At 43.6% G+C, this 22,171-nt stretch overlaps 1 protein-coding gene across 1 annotated transcript in view; it reads left to right on the top strand.

Moving 5' to 3' along the window:
• Positions 1–12,973: 12,973 nt before the first annotated feature.
• The window catches only part of Simc1 (SUMO interacting motifs containing 1), a 43,911-nt gene continuing 34,713 nt past the window's right edge, over positions 12,974–22,171 (top strand). The window contains exon 1 of the mRNA XM_021180176.3: positions 12,974–13,200. Within this exon, the coding sequence (XP_021035835.1) occupies positions 13,072–13,200 (129 nt within the window). The 5' untranslated portion in view covers positions 12,974–13,071. The remainder of the gene's footprint in view (positions 13,201–22,171) is intronic.

Genomic DNA, 22,171 nt, shown 5'->3' with positions numbered 1-22,171 from the left:
GACAAATATTAAGAAGCAGAGGCCAGAGTGGGGGTGCACTCCTTTAGTCCCAGCACTCAGGAGGCAGAGGCAAGCAGATCCCTGGGAGTCAGAGGCCGGCGGAGTCTACACAGCGAGTTCCAGGATAACAAGGGCAAACAGTGAGGCCCCATCTCAAAAAAGGAGGAGGAAGCAGGAAGCAGGGAAGAAGGAGCAGAGAGAGCCTGTGCTAAGGGAGATGTAATGGAACAACAGGTCTTAAGTACACCAAAGTCACAGGGTGACTTGTAATAGCTTCTTAAATAGATTGTTAGAGGCATAGCAACGCTCACCTACAACCCCAGCTACCTACAAGGCGGAGACAGAAAATATGCCATTTCAAAGAAGAATTACTCTTAAAGGCAGTGGACGACGAGCAGACCCCATCATAGTAACTCTGGCCACTGTCAGCTCTTGCCCACCAGGCTCGTCCGTGGTTCTAGCCACTTCTCTTCGTCCAGTACTTGTCTCTTTTTAAAGATTTATTTATCGCCTTTATTTTATGTGTATGTACCACATATGTCCTGGTGCCTGCGGAAGCCAGAAGAGGGGGCCTTGATCTCCGTAAATGTAGTTGAAAATGACTGTGAGCTACCCCCTGGGTACTAGGAACTGAGTCCTGGATCCTCTACAAGACTAGCAAATACTCTAACTACAGAGCCATCTTGCCAGGTCCCCAGACCAAAAAGTTTGCCTATCAATGGGGGAAGGACTAATAAATATGTGTAAGTATGTCAGTACTGAGAAGTCAAGTCATGTATGTTGAAAGTGTAGAAAGAGCTGGTGGCGGCCCTGACCGATTAAATTAATTAAATGAGAAAGGGAATTGCTGGGTGAGGGAGTAATCCATATGTGTGCATATATACATATATAATGCATATGTGTACATGTATATACATGCTTAAAATGTACATATAATTTGTGTATGTATATATGTATATGTATATATGTGTGTGTGTGTATATATATACATATATATATTCCCTTCTGTAAAGCAAATAACAAATTCACTATCTTTTTTATATGTTTTATATCTGTTTATTCCTATGTGTAAGACATGCATATCTTTCTTAATGTTTACTTGATTATGGAGAAGTGTGTAAAAGTTTATAGCACTGAGCAAATGACATGGCTTACATAGTGGTGGTCAAGGAAGAAGGTATAAGTGAGAGCATAATAGGAAATAAAAATAAAAACAGATAAGCTAAATAGAAAATACCATATCTGTAAAGTGTAATGAATATGAACAGATCAAACATCGAGCCATTCCGTTACTGCAAGTCTGTAAAACTGAATGTGCACACAGTGGGGACGGAGAACCCTATCATTGGTGCAGTAGATTTTTTGTTCTGGGAGAGAAAATAATCAATTGACGCTTCACATGGTTTGTTATAAATATAACTAAGCAGTTGCTGAATGTTTCTCTACTCCATTTTGCCTGTCAGGGATGTGGAAGCAGGAGCCACCTATTTGGGGATTATGTTTGCAAGATGATGTTAATAGCTTCAATTCTCAAGGCACACCCCATGCCCTACATGTTGTTGAATCAGTATCATTTTCAATAAACCCTGTCAGGTAAAGAGGTTGGCTTCATGGCCATTCATGCAACTGACCATTGGTACGCACTGCCATACCAATTCAATTACCATTGAGATCAGAAAGGCAAAAAACTATTTCCCTGTGTATTTCCTCCTGTTCTTACTGGTATGGACAGGTTATAAGATACAAAGAAATGGGTGCAGTCCAGCCTGCTCCAGATCCTGTGCGCTTTTAGTCTAATGTATTATTTTTATGCACAGGTTCTTTAGAGATCTGCTCATGACTTGAGTTCAGCAGTGCATTTGCCAAAAGGAATCCTTCTCCTTATTTCTAGCAAAAGAGACATAAGGCTTTTCCATCTACATGTGCCCGTGGTGCCTATCAGCATATCAAGGTCCATGCTAGACGACAGGCTCCCTCAGTCCCTGCTCACAAGTCCTTGTTATACACTTCAAAGCCCTCAGGGCAGCTCACAGGTTCCTTTTCTCCCAGGTACCCATTCCCTGTTAACACTGAAGATTTCCCTCCCTGCTGCTTCTTTCACTTTCCTAAGAGGGCCTTGGCTGTGTGGAATAAATGGTTCCCTTTCCACCCACAGAGTGATTGCTTTGGTTTCTTTACTGCTTTTCTCACATCCAGTCTCACAACAAACAAACAAACAAAACTGTTCTCGAAACATTATTGGCAATAGTAAACGCTATACAAATAAACCAACTAAACCAGAAGAAAGCAAAGTACTTACCACAGGGAACTGCTTAAACAAATTGTGACACATCCTTTATCAGTAACCTTTGAATGTAGTCATAAAAAAAAAACAATTTAAACATTACACAATGAATAATATGTACACTTTATGTTTTTACCGAGAGGGACTAACAGACAGACATGTGGAAGAGCCCAGGGACAACTTATGGAAGCTGATTCTCTCTTACCCACTGTCTCACCCTTGCCAACCAAATATTTGCAACTTTTAACTAGTGGTCTTCCAATTTTGTAACTTTGTGAAGCAATCTTTTCTGGTCTCATAGATGTTCTTTTAACTTTGTGAAGCAATCTTTTCTGGTCTCATAGACATGTTCTTTTTAACTTTAAAGGCTGTCATGTGACCCTTCCTGGGAGACATGAACGCATGTCACTTCACACCAGGTACGGAAACAACAGATAGAAGAAACCATCCCTCCAAGTCTAGCTTTGGGTGAAAAGTGAGGACCACTTGGGTCACTTACAAGATTATAGGCAATTGAAGAGCAGCTATGTCACTGAAAAGTCTCCCCACTAGCAACTGTTAAGGGCTTAACTATTCTGAGGAAGGGTGTACTGGCTGGTTTTGTGTGTCAACTTGACACAAACTGGAGTTATCACAGAGAAAGGAGCCTTCCTTGAGGAAATGCCTCCATGAGATCCAGCTGTAAGGCATTTTCTCAATTAGTGATCAAGGCGGGAGGGCCCATTGTGGGTGGGGCCATCCCTGGGCTGGTAGTCCTGGGTTCTGTAAGAAAGCAAGCCATTAAGTAATATACCTCCATGGCCTCTGAATCAGCTCCTGCCTCCAGGTTCCTGGGAGTTTTACATTAAACCCTTTTCTCCCCTACTTGCTTCTTGGGCATGGAGTTTTTTTGTTGTTGTTGTTTTGTTTTTGGTATTTTGGTTGCTTTTTTTTTTTTCTTTTGTTTTGGCTTTTCGAGACAGGGTTTCTCTGTATAGCCCTGGTTGTCCTGAAACTCATTTTGTAGAGCAGGCTGGCCTAGAACTCAGAAATCCACCTGCCTCTGCCTCCCAAGTGCTGGGATTAAAGGCGTGCGCCTACCACACCCGGGCTGGTCATGGAGTTTTGTGCAGGAGTAGAGACCCTAAGACAAGGGACAAGGCCTCTGTGGGGCTTTGTTAGCACCCACCACCACCCTCATCTTCCATGAAGGACTGTTAGTGGCCCAGTCTTGTAAGGAGTCTGTCTTAGTCAGGGTTTCTATTCCTGCACAAATATCATGACCAAGAAACAAGTTGGGGAGGAAAGGGTTTATTCGGCTTACACTTCCACACTGCTGTTCTTCACCAAGGAAGTCAGGACTGGAACTCAAGCAGGTCAGGAAGCAGGAGCTGATGCAGAGGCCATGGAGGGATGTTCTTTACTGGCTTGCTTCCCCTGGCTTGCTCAGCCTGCTCTCTTATAGAATCCAAGACTACCAGCCCAGAGATGGTCCCACCACAAGGGGCCTTTCCCCCTTGATCACTAATTTAGAAAATGCCTTACAGATGGATCTCATGGAGGCATTTCCTCAACTGAAGCTCCTTTCTCTGTGATAACTCCAGCTGTGTCAAGTTGACACACAAAACCAGCCAGTGCAGAGTCTGATGTCAACAATCAACAACCACATCAGTCATGTGAAGACCAAACTACAGTTCCACAACACTGTTCGATTTCAAATACAGAGGGTACTTTTGTTGTTGTTGTTTAAAAAAATAAAAGATTTGTTTGTTTGTTTATTATATGTAAGTACACTATAGCTGTCTTCAGACACCCCAGAAGAGGGCATCAGATCTCATTATGGATGGCTGTGAGCCACCATGTGGTTGCTGGGATTTGAGGGAATGCCTCCATGAGATCCAGCTGTAAGGCATTTTCTCAATTAGTGATCCATCGGGGAGGGCCCATTGAGGGGCCATCCCTGGGCTAGTAGTCCTGGGTTCTGTAAGAAGAAGGTCCTGAGACCTTCAGAAGAACAGTCTCTTAACTGCTGAGCCATCTCTCGCCAGCCCAGGAGTATACTCTTTTTATGTGGCTTATTTTGCTTAGCACAATGACTTCAGAGTTCATTCGTTCATGTTGTTGCATTCATCAGAACTTTTAATACTTTTTTTTTTAAAGATTTATTTATTTATTATATATAAGTACACTGTAGCTGTCTTCAGACACTCCAGAAGAGGGCGCCAGATCTCGCTGTGGATGGTTGTGAGCCACCATGTGGTTGCTGGGATTTGAACTCTGGACCTTTGGAAGAGCAGTCGGGTGCTCTTACCCACTGAGCCATCTCACCAGCCCCCCTTTTAATACTTTTTATGGCTGAATTATCAAATCAAATAAAAATCTTAAAGAATATGAAGTAGTATTTAATTGTGGATTTTATAGGGGTTTTTTTCCAAGTTTAATTTTTTTACCTAATTAAGATCTATCTATCTATCTATCTATCTATCTAGGTTTTTCAAGTTACTCCATATAGCCCTGGCTGTCCTGGAACTTGCTCTGTAGACCAGGCTGGCCTCAGACCCACAATGATTCCCCTGCCTCTGCCTCCCCAGTGTGTGGCTTATTATTTAAAGCACAAGGATGGAACTTTGTTTCCTTCACCACAAACCAAGGACAGCTCCTCAGCTGCAATGCTAAGGATAAAGGCAACAGCCGCCTCATTGCTTTTATGCTTCCGTTTGTTTATTTGGTTGGTTGGTCGGTTGATAAGGTGTCACTGTATAGCACTGACTGCCTTGGTACTTGCTATGTAGAGCAGAATGGCCCCACATGTGTATAGCTCTTCCCACTGCAGCCTCCTGATGCTAGGATTACAGGTTACCATTACCCCCAGCTGCTCATTTCTTTACCCCTGGCTTTTTACATGGTACCTGGTACACAACAGACACGCAGTAAAGAATAAATACCTATTCTCACTAAGTACAATAGACTACAGTGGCATATGACTTTACCATTTGGGGGAGTAAATCTATATAGAAGTGACACCTTACAGAATATTTGCAAGTGCACACATAAAAGCATAAAGACACATCTTTTTTTTTTTTTTTTTTTTTTTTTTTTTTTTTGAAGTCTTAGGGTATACAGGTTGTTTCAGGACAAACCCAGGATGACCAACTGTTTGTGAGGATATGACATCCAGTTAAGGAACGAACTTCAGGGCCCATAGTCACCCTACCTTGTTGGCAAGGTACTCTTCAGAAATTCCTGTGTCAGGGACTCTGTACTTCTCAAGTTTTAGGCAGCATCACTAAGGAGAACAATATACAGACTCAGAACACGGCCTTACCCCAGTTTCATGCTGGAAAGTCGTTCACTAATATTAGTCATCTTATCATAGACTCTTTAGCAAAGCAGCGGTCATTTGAAATTTCCCAATTAGTTAATATGTCTGTGGGCGACTGTTGTACATCAGATGACAAGCCATTACTTCTTCCCAGATGAAGGAAATGAGGGCTGTCCTGCCTTTTCACTCACTTCCCACAGAGCAAGGTTAAATACACTATTCATCACTCTTTTTTCCAGGCTAGGAGTTTGTGTGAATATATTGACCCATGGACTTGGGTGAGTCTCTGATACTCATGGGAGTAAAGGACTGGTAATAAAGAGGGGTGCTGAGATGGGAGCTTCCTGCTGTCCCTAGTCCCCAGTACAGCTCAGAAGGTGGCTGGCATTTCTTGAGAAGCTCCTCTGGATTCGTCAACAAAGATTGTTAGCGTCCCTGGAAGACAGTGGTGGGAGTATCCAGGAGAAAGAGGGTGAGCCTGTAATCTCTGAACTCAGGAACCTCAGAAAGCAACAATGTACACAGAGTGCAGGTGAAAGAGCCACATCCGCACAATGGGAGAACTGTTGCAAGACAGAAAGCAGGGTGAGCATCTTCAAGGGCGCTCTGGCAGGGAACATTCTTTCTCCTTTGTTTTCTGGGCTTGAGAAAGGCAGGGAGAAGGGGAAGAGACATCTCCCACGTTTCCCCTGAAAGCGATTGTCGGCCCAAACTCACCTGTACTAAAATAACAGGAAAAGCTACGGATTAAACAGGAGATGAAATATTTTAATGGATCATGCTGAAGTGTTAACACCTGGAACCACATGAGCTAAAACCACAAGTTTCAATACCTAAAACCACATGAATGACTCTTTGACTGGGATTGCCGTAGGGTTGTCTTCGGGGAAATCGCTACCCAGAAAGCAAGAGGATTTCTAGAGAGAGTGGTAGTGGTTATTGGAGGAGAAAAATAAAACTGTCCTATATGTATGCTTCACAGGTTGATGACTGTAGACGACACCCTTACCCTGACTATAGACGACCAGGATTTTCTAGTCTGTTCCCCTTTAAAGTATAAGCACGGAGAGACCAGGACTTAGGCAATGACCTAGACTGGCATAGCCTTTCAGTGAGTAAATATATTTACTCTATATCTAGATATAGACATATCTAAATATCTAGATGATACAAAAACCACATAGTAAGATATGTCTGTCTTTGTGTTTAGTTCACAATGTGCTTGGGGACCCAAAGTCTGCATTTCCCTCAAACCCAAACACTGAATCCTTAACCTTCAATGTGTTGGTCTTTGGAAATGGAGCCCCTGGGAGGTATGTATCCTAATTTACTTTCTGCTGCTTTGGTAAATATCACGACCCAAACCAACCTGGAGGGTGGGGGGAAGGGTTTATTCTATCTTAAAACACCCAGGAAACAGTGCATCACTGAGGAAGTTCATGACAGGGATTCAAGGAAGCAACCTGGAGGCAGGGACTGAAGGCTGAGCATGGAGGAATGCTGCTCTAGTAGGCTTGCTCTCCCTGGCTGTCTCAGTGTACTTTTTTAATATAGCCCAGGACCACCTGCCCCCCGGGGAGTAGCACCATCCACAGTGAGCTGGGCCCTCCCATAGCAATCATTAAACAAGAAAATGCCCCCACGGATGTGCCTACAGGAGAGACAACTCCTCTGCTGAGGTTCCCTCTTCCTTGGTGACTCTGGTTTGTATCATACTGTCAAAACAAAGGAGCAAGGAGATGCAGGTTAACTGATTTAGTGGCATTGGTGGCTTTGTAAGAGGAAGAAGGGGAGATCTTTCCTCTCTCAAGTGACCCACATAGGCCATGTGAGGACAGAGCAATAAGGTGGCCCCATGTAGCACAAGAGAGAAAATCCTCACCAGGAACCAAATGGACCAGCACTGTCTTAGTAAGGGTTTTACTGCTGTGAGCAGACTCCATGACCAAGGCAAGTTTGTTTTTTTTTTTTAAGACTTATTTATTTATTTATTTATTTATTTATTTAATGTAAGTACACTGTAATTGTCTTCAGACGCACCAGAAGAGGGCATCAGATCTCATTACAGGTGGTTGTGAGCCACCATGTGGTTGCTGGGATTTGAACTTTGGACCTTTGGAAAAGCAGTGCTCTTACCCACTGAGCCATCTCACCAGCCCCAGCAAGTCATATATATATATATATATATATATATATATATATATATATATATATATATATATATAAAACATTTAATTGGGGCTAGCTTACAAGTTCAGAGGTTCAGTCCATTATCATCAAGGTGGGAGCATGGCAGCATCTAGGCAGGCATGGCACAGGCAGAGCTGAGAGTTCTACATCTTCATCCAAAGGCTGCTAGTGGAAGACTGACTTCCAGGCAACTAGGGTGAGGATCTTATACCCACACCCACAGTGACACACCCATTCCAACCAGGTCACACCTATTCCAACAAGGCCACACCTTCAGATGGTGCCACTCCCTGGTCCAAGGATATTCAAACCATCACATTCCACTCCCTGGCCCCCATAGACTTGTTCAAAGACATGAGTCTATGGGGGCCATACTTAAACATAGCATAATGCAAAATGCATTTAGTCCAACTTTCAAAGTCCTCATGGTATATAGCAGTCACAACAATGTTAAAAGTCCAAAGTTCAAGGTCTCTTCTGAGATTCATTCAACTTAATTAACTGAAATCCCCAAAGCTAGGCAGGAAACCAGCTGGGCAAACTCCAAACTCTGCATCTCCATGGCTGATGTCAAAGCAGTCTTCAGATCTCCACTCCTTTTTCATCTTTGTTGACTGCAACAAACTGCTTTCTTCTGGGCTGGTTCCACTCCCTGTTAGCAGCTTTCCTCAGCATGTATCCCATGTCTCTGGCATCTTTAACATCTTTGAGTCTCCAAGGCAATTTCACTGTTACAGCTTCTTGTTTCAGTGTCTGGGATTCCACTTGATCTTTTGGACTCCTCCTAAGAGCTGGCATCACTTCTCCAGCTCTGCCCTCTGTAGCACTCTAAGCTCAGGTTGATTCACTCCACTATTCCACTATGTTCTTGGTGATCATCCAATGGTACTGACATCTCCAATACACTGGGGTGTTCCACTCCAATTATGCTTCACCAATAGCCTCTCATAGGCTCTCTTCATGCTGCCAAGCCTCAAATCCTTTGCATGACCCCTTCAGTCCTGAGCCATCAACTTCAACTGAGGCTGCACCTTCACCAATGGCCTTCCACGGCCTCTCACAGTGCCAAGCCTCAGCTGCTCTTCATAAACCCTTCATGCTTTCAAAACCAGTACTACCTTAGTGACTTTTTCCCATTACCAAGTACGGCTGCAGTGGGATGTACAGCCTTGTCTATCTCTGGAACACATCTTATATGTGCTTGCAGAAAACACTTTCCAGAAGATTTCACCTCAGTGATGCCGGTCTCTTCTTAATCACCACTAATTTATTAGCTCTAGCTAGCCAGTATCAATTGTCCAAGTCGTCCCTTCTATTATTCACTCTAAAGCCAGAGCCACATGGCTGAAACTGTAGAGTTCTGCTGCTTGCAGGAGCTGGAACATGGCCCCCTTTTTCTATTACATTATCACCAGCTTTCTGTTCTCCAACTCCTTCACTACCTAAGATTGGCTGTTCTGGATCTTGCTCTGTAGATTGACCTTGAACACAGAGATCAGCATGCCTGGATCTAAATTTAGCTGGGTAGGATTTTGCCCCAAAGCCCCACTCCCTTAATCTGTTATCTTCTAGAACACAGGATTTTGTTCCATTTCACTTCCTGGTACCACCTTGATACTCGAACCATATATTTTATAATTTCCTTTCTAAGCTTGCTATGCTTTTTCAAACTTTTCCTAATAAGACTTAACCAGAGAACAAAGTCTTTGCTGGGCTTTTTTTGAAACTTCTGGTCAGTGCAATTAATGCAATTAATCCAAGTCTCTTCACTTTAGCCTCAGGCAGACTTTTCAGACAAGGGCAAAAAGTAGCCACATTCTTCACCAAAAGACCACAAAAACAGTCTTTATGTCACATTCTGAAATTCTTCTCCTTTGAAATCTCTTGGGCCAGGTCAATACAGTTCAAATCACTCCTAGCAACAAAATCTTCCACATTTCTACTAGGATGATGCATTAAGCCCCATTTAAAGCTGCTTTCCAAATCCAAAGTCTCAAAGTCCACATTCTTTCAAGGAAAAGCATGGTCAGGCCTATCACAGCAATATTTCACCTCTGGTACCAACCTCTGTCTTAGGGTTTTACTGCTGTGAACAGACACCATGACCAAGGCAAGTCTTATAAAAACAACATTTAATTGGGGCTGGCTTACAGGTTCAGAGGTTCAGTCCATTATCATCAAGGTGGGAGCATGGCAGCCACCAGGCAGGCATGGAGCAGGCAGAGCTGAGAGTTCTACTTCTTCATCCAAAGGCTGCTAGTGGAAGACTGACTTTCAGGCAACTAGGGTGAGGATCTTAAGCCCACACCCACAGTGACACACCTACTCCAACCAGGTCACACCTATTCCAAGGTGACACCTCCAAATGGTGCCACTCCCTGGTCCATGAATATACAAACCATCACAATCGCCTAACCTTCCTCTAAGTCTTGGAGAAATAAATGTCTATTGTTTAAACCACACAGTCTGCAGTGTTTTATTCCAGCACATGGTGCTGACTACAACAAGGTTAAGAGACCTAAGGAAAAAGGATGCATACATACCTTTGTTTGTTTGTTTGAGACAGGGTTCTTGCTGTGGGGCCCAAACTAACCTCAAAGCCTGCATTCTGTCTCCACTTCCCCAGTGCTGGAACGTCAAGAATGTGATACCAGCTGTGATTACACACTTTCCTAAAGACCAATTTGGCTAGTGAACAAAAAGGAGTGAAAAGACATGCCATTTCAGAAGATTGGGCCTGAGGTGACAGTAACTTAGCCAGCGTCACAGCAGCAGAAGCCAAAGGAAGTGCATGACGGGAGGTAAAAGACTTGAAGCAGGAACCAAGCAGCTTGCTCATGTGAATAACTGCTGGCTGGTAAGCTTTCCACTCAGGTACACTAGAGAACACGGAAAGAAAGCAGCCTGGGCTTCAGTTTTGCTTTTGAAAGAGAAGATAGTCTTTGGTGGGGAGAACAGAGGCGAGTTTAGTTGTAGATAGATGCCTAGAAACATGAATATCCATTTGGAGATGTGTATGTGGAACTTTAAGGACTGGACAGGACAGGACAGGACAGGACAGGGCTGGTCTGGAAATAAACGTGTTGGGTGTGGAGAACATTAAAGATGGTCACAGGAGCCTCAGAGTACTTGAGATTATATGAAGGGAAAGTAAAGAGTGGAAAGGCCCATGGGGAAACGCTGAGGGGCATGGAGATTTAAGGACTGGGAGCTGGAGAAATGGTTCAGTGATTAAGAGAACTTGTTCTCCCAAAGGACCTAGGTTCAGTTCCCAGTGCCCACGTGGCTCACATCCATCTATAACTTCAAATCCAGGGGATTCAATGCCCTTTTCTGATCTCTGAAGGCACCTGGCATCTGTGTGGTGCACAAACATGCATGCAAGTAAAACACTCATTTGTATAAAATAATATTTAAAAATCTAATAAAAGCTTAAAAAAAAACCCCGAAGGACTAAGAAAAAAATAAAAATTTAAGGGCTGAGTGGAGGGGGAACAAGAGGCAGTTAGAGGCTAGAGAGAACTGATTAGAAAAACCGCAGTCAGGAAGCCTAAAAAAACAATGTTTCAAAAAGAAGGGGCTTTGGGCCAGAGAGACAGGGATATAGCTTAGCCTGTATGGAGTTCTAGATTCGATTCCGTGTGTGTGTGTGTGTGTGTGTGTGTGTGTGTGTGTGTGTGTGTGTTGGTTGAGATGGATGCTTGATAGTACTACAGGAAACTTACTTTACTGTATCCCTTTATAACAATTCACCCATTGGACCAAAACATCTGAAACCTGTGGTCAATAAGCTACTTGCCCAACAGGGCAGTGATCTCTCTCCTTCTCTTCCCTCCCCTTTCTCTCTCCCCTCCTCCTCTTCCTCCTCCTTCCTCTCCCTTTCTCTCACCCTGGCTGACCTTGGCCTTTCAAGAGCTAGGATTCAAGGCAAGCACCGTGATGCCTGGCTCAGACCAGTGAACCTTCAAGTGTGTTCACCAGACTGTAAGCAATATCAGTATCACCTAGAAACCTGAGAGAAATACCAATTTGGGGTTCACTCCCAAAACTCAGTTTCTCAGTCAGAAACACTGGTGTGTAGTCCTGCAAACTTTATTATACACTCTCTGGCTGATTCAGAAGTTCACTAAAGATTAGAAAACACTGGATCACACGCTGCTTAGACAGCACACAACAGCTATCCCTCTAGGAACTCCCCCCTTTTTGTTAAAGACATTTTATTATTCTATTTTTTGAAGTTACTTGAGCATAAGCAGCAGGGTTTTGTCAGTATTGCACATTTTTAAAATAGCCATGGGCCCTATTTTGATTTAATGTCCCTACCCTTCAACAAAACAACCAAAGAATTCACTACTTACCAATATTCTCCTCTGATGGGGATGCAATTTTATCCCTATATTTTCTGTTTGCTCACAGCATTGAGTCTATGGGCACTCTGGGACCTCATAGCTCTCTGTATGTGCTTTTTCTGTGGTTTCTGTCAACTAGGAACTCAACAAACTCTTACATCTGACAGTTTAAATTCCTGCGACACATATTGTTGGTGAAACTGCAAATCGGTACAACTTAAGACAATTTGGTACCATTTGTCAAAATAACAATAAAAACATAGATTTGATCCAATAATCCTGCTTCTGGGAATGTATCCCACGGATTTACCTGCACACACACAAGTGTGGGTATCTCTCCCTAATCTCAGCCAGAAGCCCCAGTCAATAAAACCCTAGGTTCAGGTTACCCTTCTCAGCCCCTCAGGGCTTCTTTAACCCGAACACGTCATTGCTCCTTCTGCCAGGTGCAGGCTCCACTACCGGGTCAATTAAATGCGCTATCAGGGGCTCCATCAGCTCACTCCAGTCCTCACACCTGCAGCCAGGGGCTCGTCCCCAGCACCGCCCACTGTGATCCGTTGAGAGCCGCGGCGGACAACCTCTCAACCTCAGCGTTTTTCAAGCCCGCCGACCACGCGGCCCAGCCTCTCAGTTCTCTCCCTCCCTTTCCCTCTCTTCCAACTCTCTCCTTCTCTGAGGGAAAGGGAGCCGGGCTCCTCCAGGGTTCTGTGACACTGCCCTGACCCGGGCGCGCGGCTGCCCCCGAGATGGGCGGGGCTCGGAGCCGGACCGGTCCTCTGGAGGCGGGGCGCGGTGGGGGCGGGGCAATGGAGGGGGCGGGGCCGGCGGGGTACTAACCCCGGTGTCGCCGACGCCTTCGCTGCAGTCGCTTCAGCAGCTGGAACCGGAGTTGGAGTCGCCGGGGCCGCTCGCCGCTCGCGCGTGGCTCCGCCGGGCCGGTAGCCATGGAGGACTTTATCGTGATCTCCGACGACAGTGGCTCCGAGAGCTCGGCCGGGACCCGCTCGGGCAGGACGCGGAGGCTGCGCCGGGCCCTGTCTCGGACCCCCGGCGCGTTGCCCCGCCGAACCGTGGTGAGTGAATCCACTGCCGCTCGCCACGCCCGACGGGAGCCGAGCGTCGCCCCCTCGGGGCCTCAGCGTTGCGACCCTGGCTCCCCGCCGCCGTGTCTTCCCGCCTTTGGCGGCCTCGGGCCTCGAGGAGCGCGGTGGCGCCGCTGGCAAGGCAGGCCTCGGGCTGGCCAGCGCTGAGCCCTACAGGGTTGTGCTGTGGAGCCGGCCGAGCACATGGGCGACACACTGAGCACCAGTGCGAGCTGCCAAGCGGTGGCCGGCGGTGGCCTCCGGCCCGAGCTGGCTCCAGAGCTTTGGCAGCGGGAGGAGTGGGGGGTCCTGGCCAGGCCGCAGCCGCCACCCGGACCTCGAGGCGGGCGCGCGGGAGCGCGTAATTGTTTGGCTTGTGATGGGCACAGATGTGTGCAAGGAGGTAACAGGAGCCCCGGCTGCGAGCGAGGGAAGCGCCGCCCTTGGCATGGTGGCGGCTGCGCTGCAGGGCCTAGTTTTCCAGCTAGGGCCCCGATTTTTGAGTTGTGGAGAAGGACAGTTTATTTTGCTTTGCAGATGCGAATCACATACAAAGCCAGGGGGCGGGGCACTCCCACCTTTGTTTTTCCTCCAGGTTCTTTATCTTTGTCCCTGCTCCTGAAATGATGGAATAAAAATATCTGTGGTCTCTGCCTTTCTAGAACTCTCCACAGAAATTTAGTGACCTGACCCCACCATGATCCACATGCTGTAGCTTCAATTAGTCAAGGGATCCTTCTCTGTTCTTCCTAATATGTGTCCTAAATCAATGTCAGCTACTCTATAGGCATGTAAATCACTTTTTGAGTGCTCATTCATTCTAAGTTGCCTTTGGGAAGTTGGAGGGTCTTCCTACACCCAAAGGTAGGTGTCTTAGGATTACTGTTGCTGTGATGAAACACCATGACCCAAAGCAACTTGGAGAGAAATTGGTTTAGTTTACACTTCGCTGTTCATACTAAAGAAGTCAGGACAAGAATTCAAGCAGGGCAGGAATTTGGGTGCAGAGGCCATATGGTGAAGTGATGCTTTCTACCGGCTTGCCACCTCTGGCTTGCTTAACCTGCTTTCTCACAGAAACCAGGACCACTAGCCCAGGGGTGGCTCCACCCACAATAGGCTGGGTCTTCTCACCACAGTCACTAGTTAAGGAAATGCCCTACAGACTTGTTTACAGCTGGATCTTAGGATATAAATTTTCGATTGAGATTCCTTTCTCTCAGATCACAAGTTGATGTAAAACTAGCCGGCACAATATGTGTTCTCTCTCTTAAGAGAGGAACTTAATTTTTGCATTCTTGTACTATCTAGCTTGTAAATATACCTTTATAGCTAGTTTATCTTTTTTCTTTTTTTCAAGACAGGGTTTCTCTGTGTAGCTCCGGCTGTCCTGGAACTCACTCTGTAGACCAGGCTGGCCTTGAACTCAGAAATCTGCCTGCCTCTGCCTCCCAAATGTTGGGATCAAAGGCATGAGTCACCACTGCTGGGCTGCTAGTTTATCTTTTAACAGTACCTTCATCCATATAATACGTTGGGTTGTACAACCATCATAGTTAATAAATTGTTTACTTCACTCTGATAGGAAACCTTGTTCTTGAGGTCCACAAACATCTTTGGAAAAGTGACTTTTCACCTCCTTGAATTATAAACATAATTTTAAGTAGAGATAAAAAAAAAGTTAGGGTTTTAAGCAATAACTTTACCATTTCCTTTGTCTGGAGAGCTACAGTTTGTATGTGTGTGTCTCTCTCTGTGTGTGTATTATTATAGAACAATTCCCCTATATGCACAAATGTATTTAAATGTCTAATTCTTTCCTAATGGGGTTGTACTTTTTTGTTGTTGTTGTTTTTTGAGGCAGGGTCTTGTGTAGTCCAGGCTAGCCAGATTTGCTGTGCAGCTAAGGATGACCCTGACTTCTTTTTTTTTTTTTTTAAAGATTTATTTATTATATGTAAGTACACTGTAGCTGTCTTCAGACACTCCAGAAGAGGGCGCCAGATCTTGTTACAGATGGTTGTGAGCCACCATGTGGTTGCTGGGATTTGAACTCTGGACCTTCGGAAGAGCAGTCAGTGCTCTTACCCACTGAGCCATCTCACCAGCCCGACCCTGACTTCTGACTCCCCGTCCACCGCCTGAGTATTGAGATTACAGTTGTACTTGATTTATGGGGTGCTGGGGATCAAACCAAGGGCCTCAAGGCAGGCATACAATCTGAGATGTATCCCCAACTATGAGATTGTAGTAACTTCTAAAGATCTCTTAATAATTTAGGTGTTTAAATTAAACACCTCTACCATATTTAGATTATAGACAATTTTGTTGAGATTGCTGTTCCATGTATATAGTAAGTATCCTGGCACATGGTAGTTTATCAATTTCATGTTCTGACATTAAAAAAAAAATGATTCAGCTGAGCCTGTTTGCTCTTGCTAGTGAAGACAGTGATGGGACTGTCTGTAGAATGAGTTCCTTACAATGGAATATGTGCTACCCCAGTTTTTAATTGGGTTTTCTTGATAGCTTTTTTTTTTTTTTAGTTCTTTATATGTTGTGGATGTGTAGACTTCTATCAGATATGTAGTTGTTAAAAATCTTTTCCTGCCAGGCCGTGGTGGCATATACCTTTTATTCCAGTGCTTGGAGGCAGAGGCAGCTGGATCTCTTAAGTTCAAGGCCAGCCTGTTGTACAGCCATCCAAGAATACACAGAAATCCTGCCAGCACTAAAAATGTTCTGTTCAAAAAGTCTCATCCTGTGCCAAGAAATTCAAGGCACTTCTCTTCTCTTCTCTTAAATTCAGTATATCTGGTTTTCTGTTGAGATCTTCAATCCATTTGGAGTTGACTTTTGTGCACGGTTGTAAATGGGAATGGATCTATTTGCATTCTTCTACATGTAGCCGGCCAGTTTGACCAGCACCATACATATATTGATGTCTTTTTCCTAGTATATATTTCTAGCTTCTTTATCAAAAGTCGGGTGTCCTTAGGTGCCTGGACTTATGTCTGGGTCTTTGATTCTATTCCATTGATCAACTTGTGTCTATTTTTGTGCTAATGTCTTGTGGATTTTAGTACTATAGCTCTATAGCACAACTTGAAATTGGAAATAGTGGGACCTCCGGCAGTTCTTTTACTGTTTGGGAATTGTTTTAGCTATCCTGGGTTTTTCTGTTTTCTCCATACAAAAAAAGGAGATTGACCTTTCAAGAATTGTGTCAGGGGCTGGAGAGATGACTCAGCAGTTAAGAGCACTGACTGCTCTTCCGGAGGTCCCGAGTTCAATTCCCAGCAACCACATGGTGGCTCACAACTATCTGTAATGGGATCCAATGCCCTCTTCTGGTGTGTCTGAAGATAGCAACAGTGTACTCATATACATAAAATAAATAAACCTAAAAAAAAATTGTGTTAGGTTTTGATGGGAATTGCATTGAATCTGTAGATTACTTTTGCCGTTAATCCTGCTGATCCATGAGCGTGGGAGATCTTTCCATCCTCTAATATCTTCTAAGATCTGCCAGAGTTGGGGGCCACTTCCCTGGATGGAGGTGACTGCAGGTTTCCAGAGAATGCCTGCTGGAGTTGGGGGCTTGGATAAAGCAAAGAGTGGTGGGAGGGGGAAATCTGTGTGATCCACAGGAAAGGGGGGATGGGGAGGGCCACCCCAGGTATAACTACCTCACCTAGGGATGAGACTGGAGGACTGGATTCAGAGAAGGAGAGGTAAAGATCTGCCATTAACTAAATTTTTTTGTTTTTCTTTGTTTTTGAGTCAGGGTTTCTCTGTATAATAGTCCTGGCTGTTCTGGAACTCACCTTGTAGACCAGGCTGGCCTGAAACTCACAGAAATCCTCCTGCCTCTGCCTCTGCCTCTGCCTCCTAATTGCTTGGACTAAAGGTGTGCACCACTACCACCTGGCTCCAAAAATTTTTCTTCCTGGCCTTTTTTTGTTATGTTATGTTTTTAATATACTAAATGAGCTCATCAGAAAATTGGAAACCAGTGACAGAGCGAACAGCGAAGTTCAAGACAGATCAATAGAAATCACTAAGTTCACAATTAGTGCAGGGAGATTAAGTAAAACTCAGTAACTACATAGTGATCTAGGGTACTGTGAAGCAATCCAAAATATGTGAAATGGAATACTAAAGAACAGGAATAGATTAGACACCTTAAAAAAAAAAAAACGCTGATAAAATTTATCAGATTTGACTAGGGTGGTGGTTAATTTACAGATCCAAAAAGGGGGGAAAAATAAGACATATGGAAGAATAAACAATGAAAACTCATTTTGTATCTATACAGAGAAAGATTTCGTTACAGGTAAAAATCCGTGTTTAATTGATAAAACACTTTATGTAACTGGGGATGAGGCTTGGGGCCTGGATTTGGAGGCAAGGGAGACGTAAAGATCTGCCAGTGCTAAGAACTCTATGCTTATACCCTCCAAGAATAAAAGCAAAATAAAGACATCTTAAAAAATAAACAGAACTTTTCACTAGTACCCCTGCATTACAGGATATTTAGGCTAAAAAGAAATGACTTCAAGTGGAAATACATATTTTCACAAAGAAATGAAGAGCTCAGAAATTCTAAATATATGCTTAAAAGTTAACACTTTTTTTTATTAGATATTTTCTTTATATACATTTCAAATGCTATCCGAAAGTTCCCTATACTCTCCCTCTGCCCTGCTCCCCTACTCACCCACTCCCACTTCTTGGCCCTGGCGTTCCCCTGTATTGGGGCATAGAAAGTTTGCAATACCAAGGGGCCTCTCTTCCCAGTGATAGCTGACTAGGCCATCTTCTGCTATATATGCAGCTAGAGATACGAGCTCTGGGAGTACTGGTTAGTTCATATTGTTGTTCCACCTATAGGTTTGCAGACCCCTTCAAAAGCTAACACTTTTAAGAAATAGGGGCTGGAGAGATGGCTCAGTGGACCTGAGTTCAATTTCTAGCACCCACACAGAAGCTCACTAACATCTGTAACCCTAATGCTGGTGGATCTGGGGGCACCAGGACAAAACATACTGACAAAACAGCCATACACATTAAATATATGTATATGTATGTATGTATGTATGCCTATATATGTATTTATGTGTGTGTGCATGTATGTATATGTGTGATATACATATATGTGTGTGTGTATATATATATATATATATCAGCAGTTGAGAGCACTGGTTGCTCTTCCAGCCAGATGACCCAGGTTCAATTCCCGCACCCACATGGCAACTCCCAGCTCTCTGTAACTCCAGTTCTAGGGGATTTGACACCATCACACAGGCATGAATGCAGGTAAAACATCAATGCACACTACAAAGAAAGAAAAAAAGAAAAGAATTAGTTTCTTTAACAATAACTTGCTTGAAAAATGTAGTAGTAAAATATCCGTATTTATTGCAAGAGGGGTGAGACAGGATTGCCACAAATTTGAGGCTAGCTTTGGCAATAAAACCTGTCTCAAAAAAACCAAAAGCACAGGCTGGCAAGATGGCTCAGCGGTTAAGAACACTGACTGGTCTTCCGAAGGTCCAGAGTTCAAATCCCAGCAACCACATGGTGGCTTACAACCATCCGTAATGAAATCTGATGCCCTCTTCTGGTGTGTCTGAAGACAGCTACAGTGTACTTACATATGATAAATAAATACATATTTAAAAAACAACAAAAAACCAAAAACACACAAAACAAAACAAAAAGAACAGAAGTAGGGTAATGTGGGGGTCTCTTATGACCTTCATAGGCAACCCATAGACTAGCTGTGGGAGGCAAGAAGGCAGTTGAGTGTAACATGACTCCATAGCCAGTGTTGACTGAGACTTTCAGAGTCTAACCCAACATGGTTTATTTAAACACAGCACAGGCTGGTGCAAACCATTTTTGTGATGACTATCTGAATCCAAGCATTTCTGATTCTCTGAGGAACAAAGTAAACTAAATACAGATCAGACCTGACTACATCAAAACTATAAGGCACATGTGATATCTCCCATAAAGATCGAGACTATAGATTGACTGAGAAACGTGCATGAGAAGGATCTGAAAGAAGGTCCAGTGATGGAAAGTCCTTGGCCACACAGATTGCAAAGGTGACCTGGGCTAGAAAGCACATCCACTCCAGCCTTCTGGGTAAAAAACAGGTTTTGCCTGCCTTCCTTTGAAGGAACAATCTTTTGTGCTTAACACTCGAGATTCCCCTACTGCATGTCTGAGCACAAGGACCTCCCTGCCAACTACAGAGTAAAAAGTTGAGGAGCTTACACTTATACACTTAAACATATAATTCATTTTATCACTGTTTAAAATATCACAAAAAAATGGGTGAGGAACAAGGTAAACAATATTTTTTAGGGTTCCTGTATTTTTACCCTAAGTTATCCTTTTTTTTTTTTTCTAAGCATAGTAGCACATACTGAATTTCTAAACTCTAATCCCAAGATCAGTCACTGAAAATACATTTAAAAGATGCTTGCCAGCCTGGAGAGATACCTCAGCAGTTAAGAGCACTGACTACTCTTCTAAAGGTCCTGAGTTCAATTCCCAGCAACCATGTGGTGGCTCACAACCATCTGTAATGGGATCTGATGCTGCCTTCTGCTGTGTCTGAAGATAGTAACAGTATACTTCTATATATAAATCTTAAAAAAAAAAAAAAATTGTAAAAACCAGGATTTGTTTTTTTTTAATGTATGCCTAGAAAAGAAGAATTCAAAAGAGAAAGTTAGAAAAATCAAAAAGTGATCATAGTCACAGCAAGTAAAAGAAAGCAGAAACAAACATAAAAGTTCTTGAGAAATTTGTCACATTTGGGGATACATCATGTGATAAGAAATAGACTAGTGAGTATCAGGCTTATACTAAAGAACCTTGACTCTTGGTAAGGCATTTGACTTTAATTCTGGAGTTTGTGTCAAACTGATGATAGTTGAAAATGAAGGTTGACATGGTAATTCGTATGTGTGTTTATGTGTATGGGGGGTGGGGCTGGGAATTGAATCCAGGGCCTTTTCCAACTAGGCAATTACTCTGCCACTTAGCTAGACCCTCAACCTGGTGATGTTGCATTTTAGCAGTTGGCTATGTGACATGAGTTAAACTCAAACTTTGGAGTAGACTTTCAACTCTGTATGTTCACCTGACTGTTTAGTGTCATCAAAGGCACTGATGTTGCCTGTCTTTTTCCTAGAAACTGAGGCTTTCAGTTTTGCCAGATAGTTCCTATTCTAGCACTAGATACATACCAGATTTTTACTTGACCCATTCAGAACTCTGTGTTCGAAACTGTTGACATTAGTGACCATGACATCTATTAAGAGAATCAGCACTAAAGCAGAAACAACTATTTGGAAGGAAGAAGGGTAACCAACAAGGAACAGGGAAGGTGAAGAAAGCAGTTCATGACCACCAAGGCAAACCAGAACAAAGTATAAGGATATGTATGAAAGTATAATAAAACACTTAACATGCTAACTAAAAGAACAGTTATAAAATTTAAAAAATAGAGAAATAGTATGCTGGTTATGGTGGCAACACCACTGCCAGACCGTAACATACCAATAATGATAGTAGCCAGCCAGGTGAGAAGAGACACATGGAAACCACCAGAGTGTTATTCCAGGCTCATGGAACAAAGGTTGGTGATGGTACCCATGGCTGGTCGATCAACCTACTGAGGAATGGGAACAAGGATTAGTGGTTTTCCATTAGTTAAAACTCAGACTGTTGCTTCTCTACTGCTTATTGTCTTACGGCTTAGATGGAATGTTAAGGCACAGGTGAAATGTTAAGGCCTGGGTAACTGTTACCTGTGTAGCCTGCCATTTTGTGCTGTTACTAATATAATAAGGAAACTTTCTCACATGCTGTTACTGCTATTATTAGGATGTTCTGTGCTTTGGTGTTCCCGGAAGGCAATCACAACAGAAGTCAGAACTGCTTTCTATAGTTAGCCACAATAAGCGTGGACCTGAACCAACCACCCAACAAATGGTATTTGCATTGATAAGCTGCCCCTAGGACGGACCACAACATAAGAGACACGTGCACCTATTTAGAATAAGACTTCCATTTTGAGTAGTGGTCAAGTAAAGTTTAAGTCCCCAAGACCTTCCTGGGAACTTCCTGGGACATATTTATGTGGGTAACTGAAATCCTTGTTGACAGTTAAGACATAAATGTAGCAAGCCTCCTGCCATAGTTGAATACCCCAACCAATGGGGAGCAGGATAAGTGAACAACAAGGGCATGCTCCTAAGGAAATCCCCTATCCCTAAATCTTGATTGGTGGAATAACTTGGCACAGATGTTTGTGGATTTTAGGCTTAACAGGATTTTAACTCATCACAGATCAGCTCCGGAATCTGGACCATGGCCCTGATTGATCAGTCCTGGTGCAAATGCTCAACAAATTGTCCCTGTCTGACTGAGACCAGAGTTCATGTGGTTTGAGAGGCGACTCCTGGACCCCAACATTGTTATAAAAACAATCTCTTTTTAAAAGCTGATTATAGGGCAGGTGTAGTGGTGTATGCCTATAATCCCTGAATTCAGGAGGCAGAGTCAAATCTTGGATCACACTGTGACCCCTGAAATTGTTTTATTTACTAAAGAGAGGGGAAAAAAAAAAAAAAAAAACCTGTTTCTAGTTATGGTGTGGCTCAACCCTAGCACATACCTTTAATCCAAGAGCTTTGGTTTATTGTAAACAAGATTAAATAAAGTCAACCCTCTGTCAAACAACCAGTTGACAGAGTGAACGTAGGGAAAAACTAAAAGAGTAAGGAAGTCAGGAGGGCAGATAGAGATTCACAGGAATAGAAGGGAGGACTATTCAGTTTGAGGATTTTTGACAGGGCGTGGAGAAGAACTTGCTTTTGGGACGTGAGTTATGGAAGAAGGTCACCTGGGTGCTTTCTCTGCCTCTCTGAGCTACCAGGCT

This window comes from Mus caroli, unplaced genomic scaffold, assembly GCF_978045245.1.
Source record: "Mus caroli unplaced genomic scaffold, Mus_caroli_1 scaffold_15, whole genome shotgun sequence".
Classification (NCBI taxonomy): Eukaryota; Metazoa; Chordata; class Mammalia; order Rodentia; family Muridae; genus Mus; species Mus caroli.
This window is presented reverse-complemented; position numbering and strand designations above follow the sequence as displayed.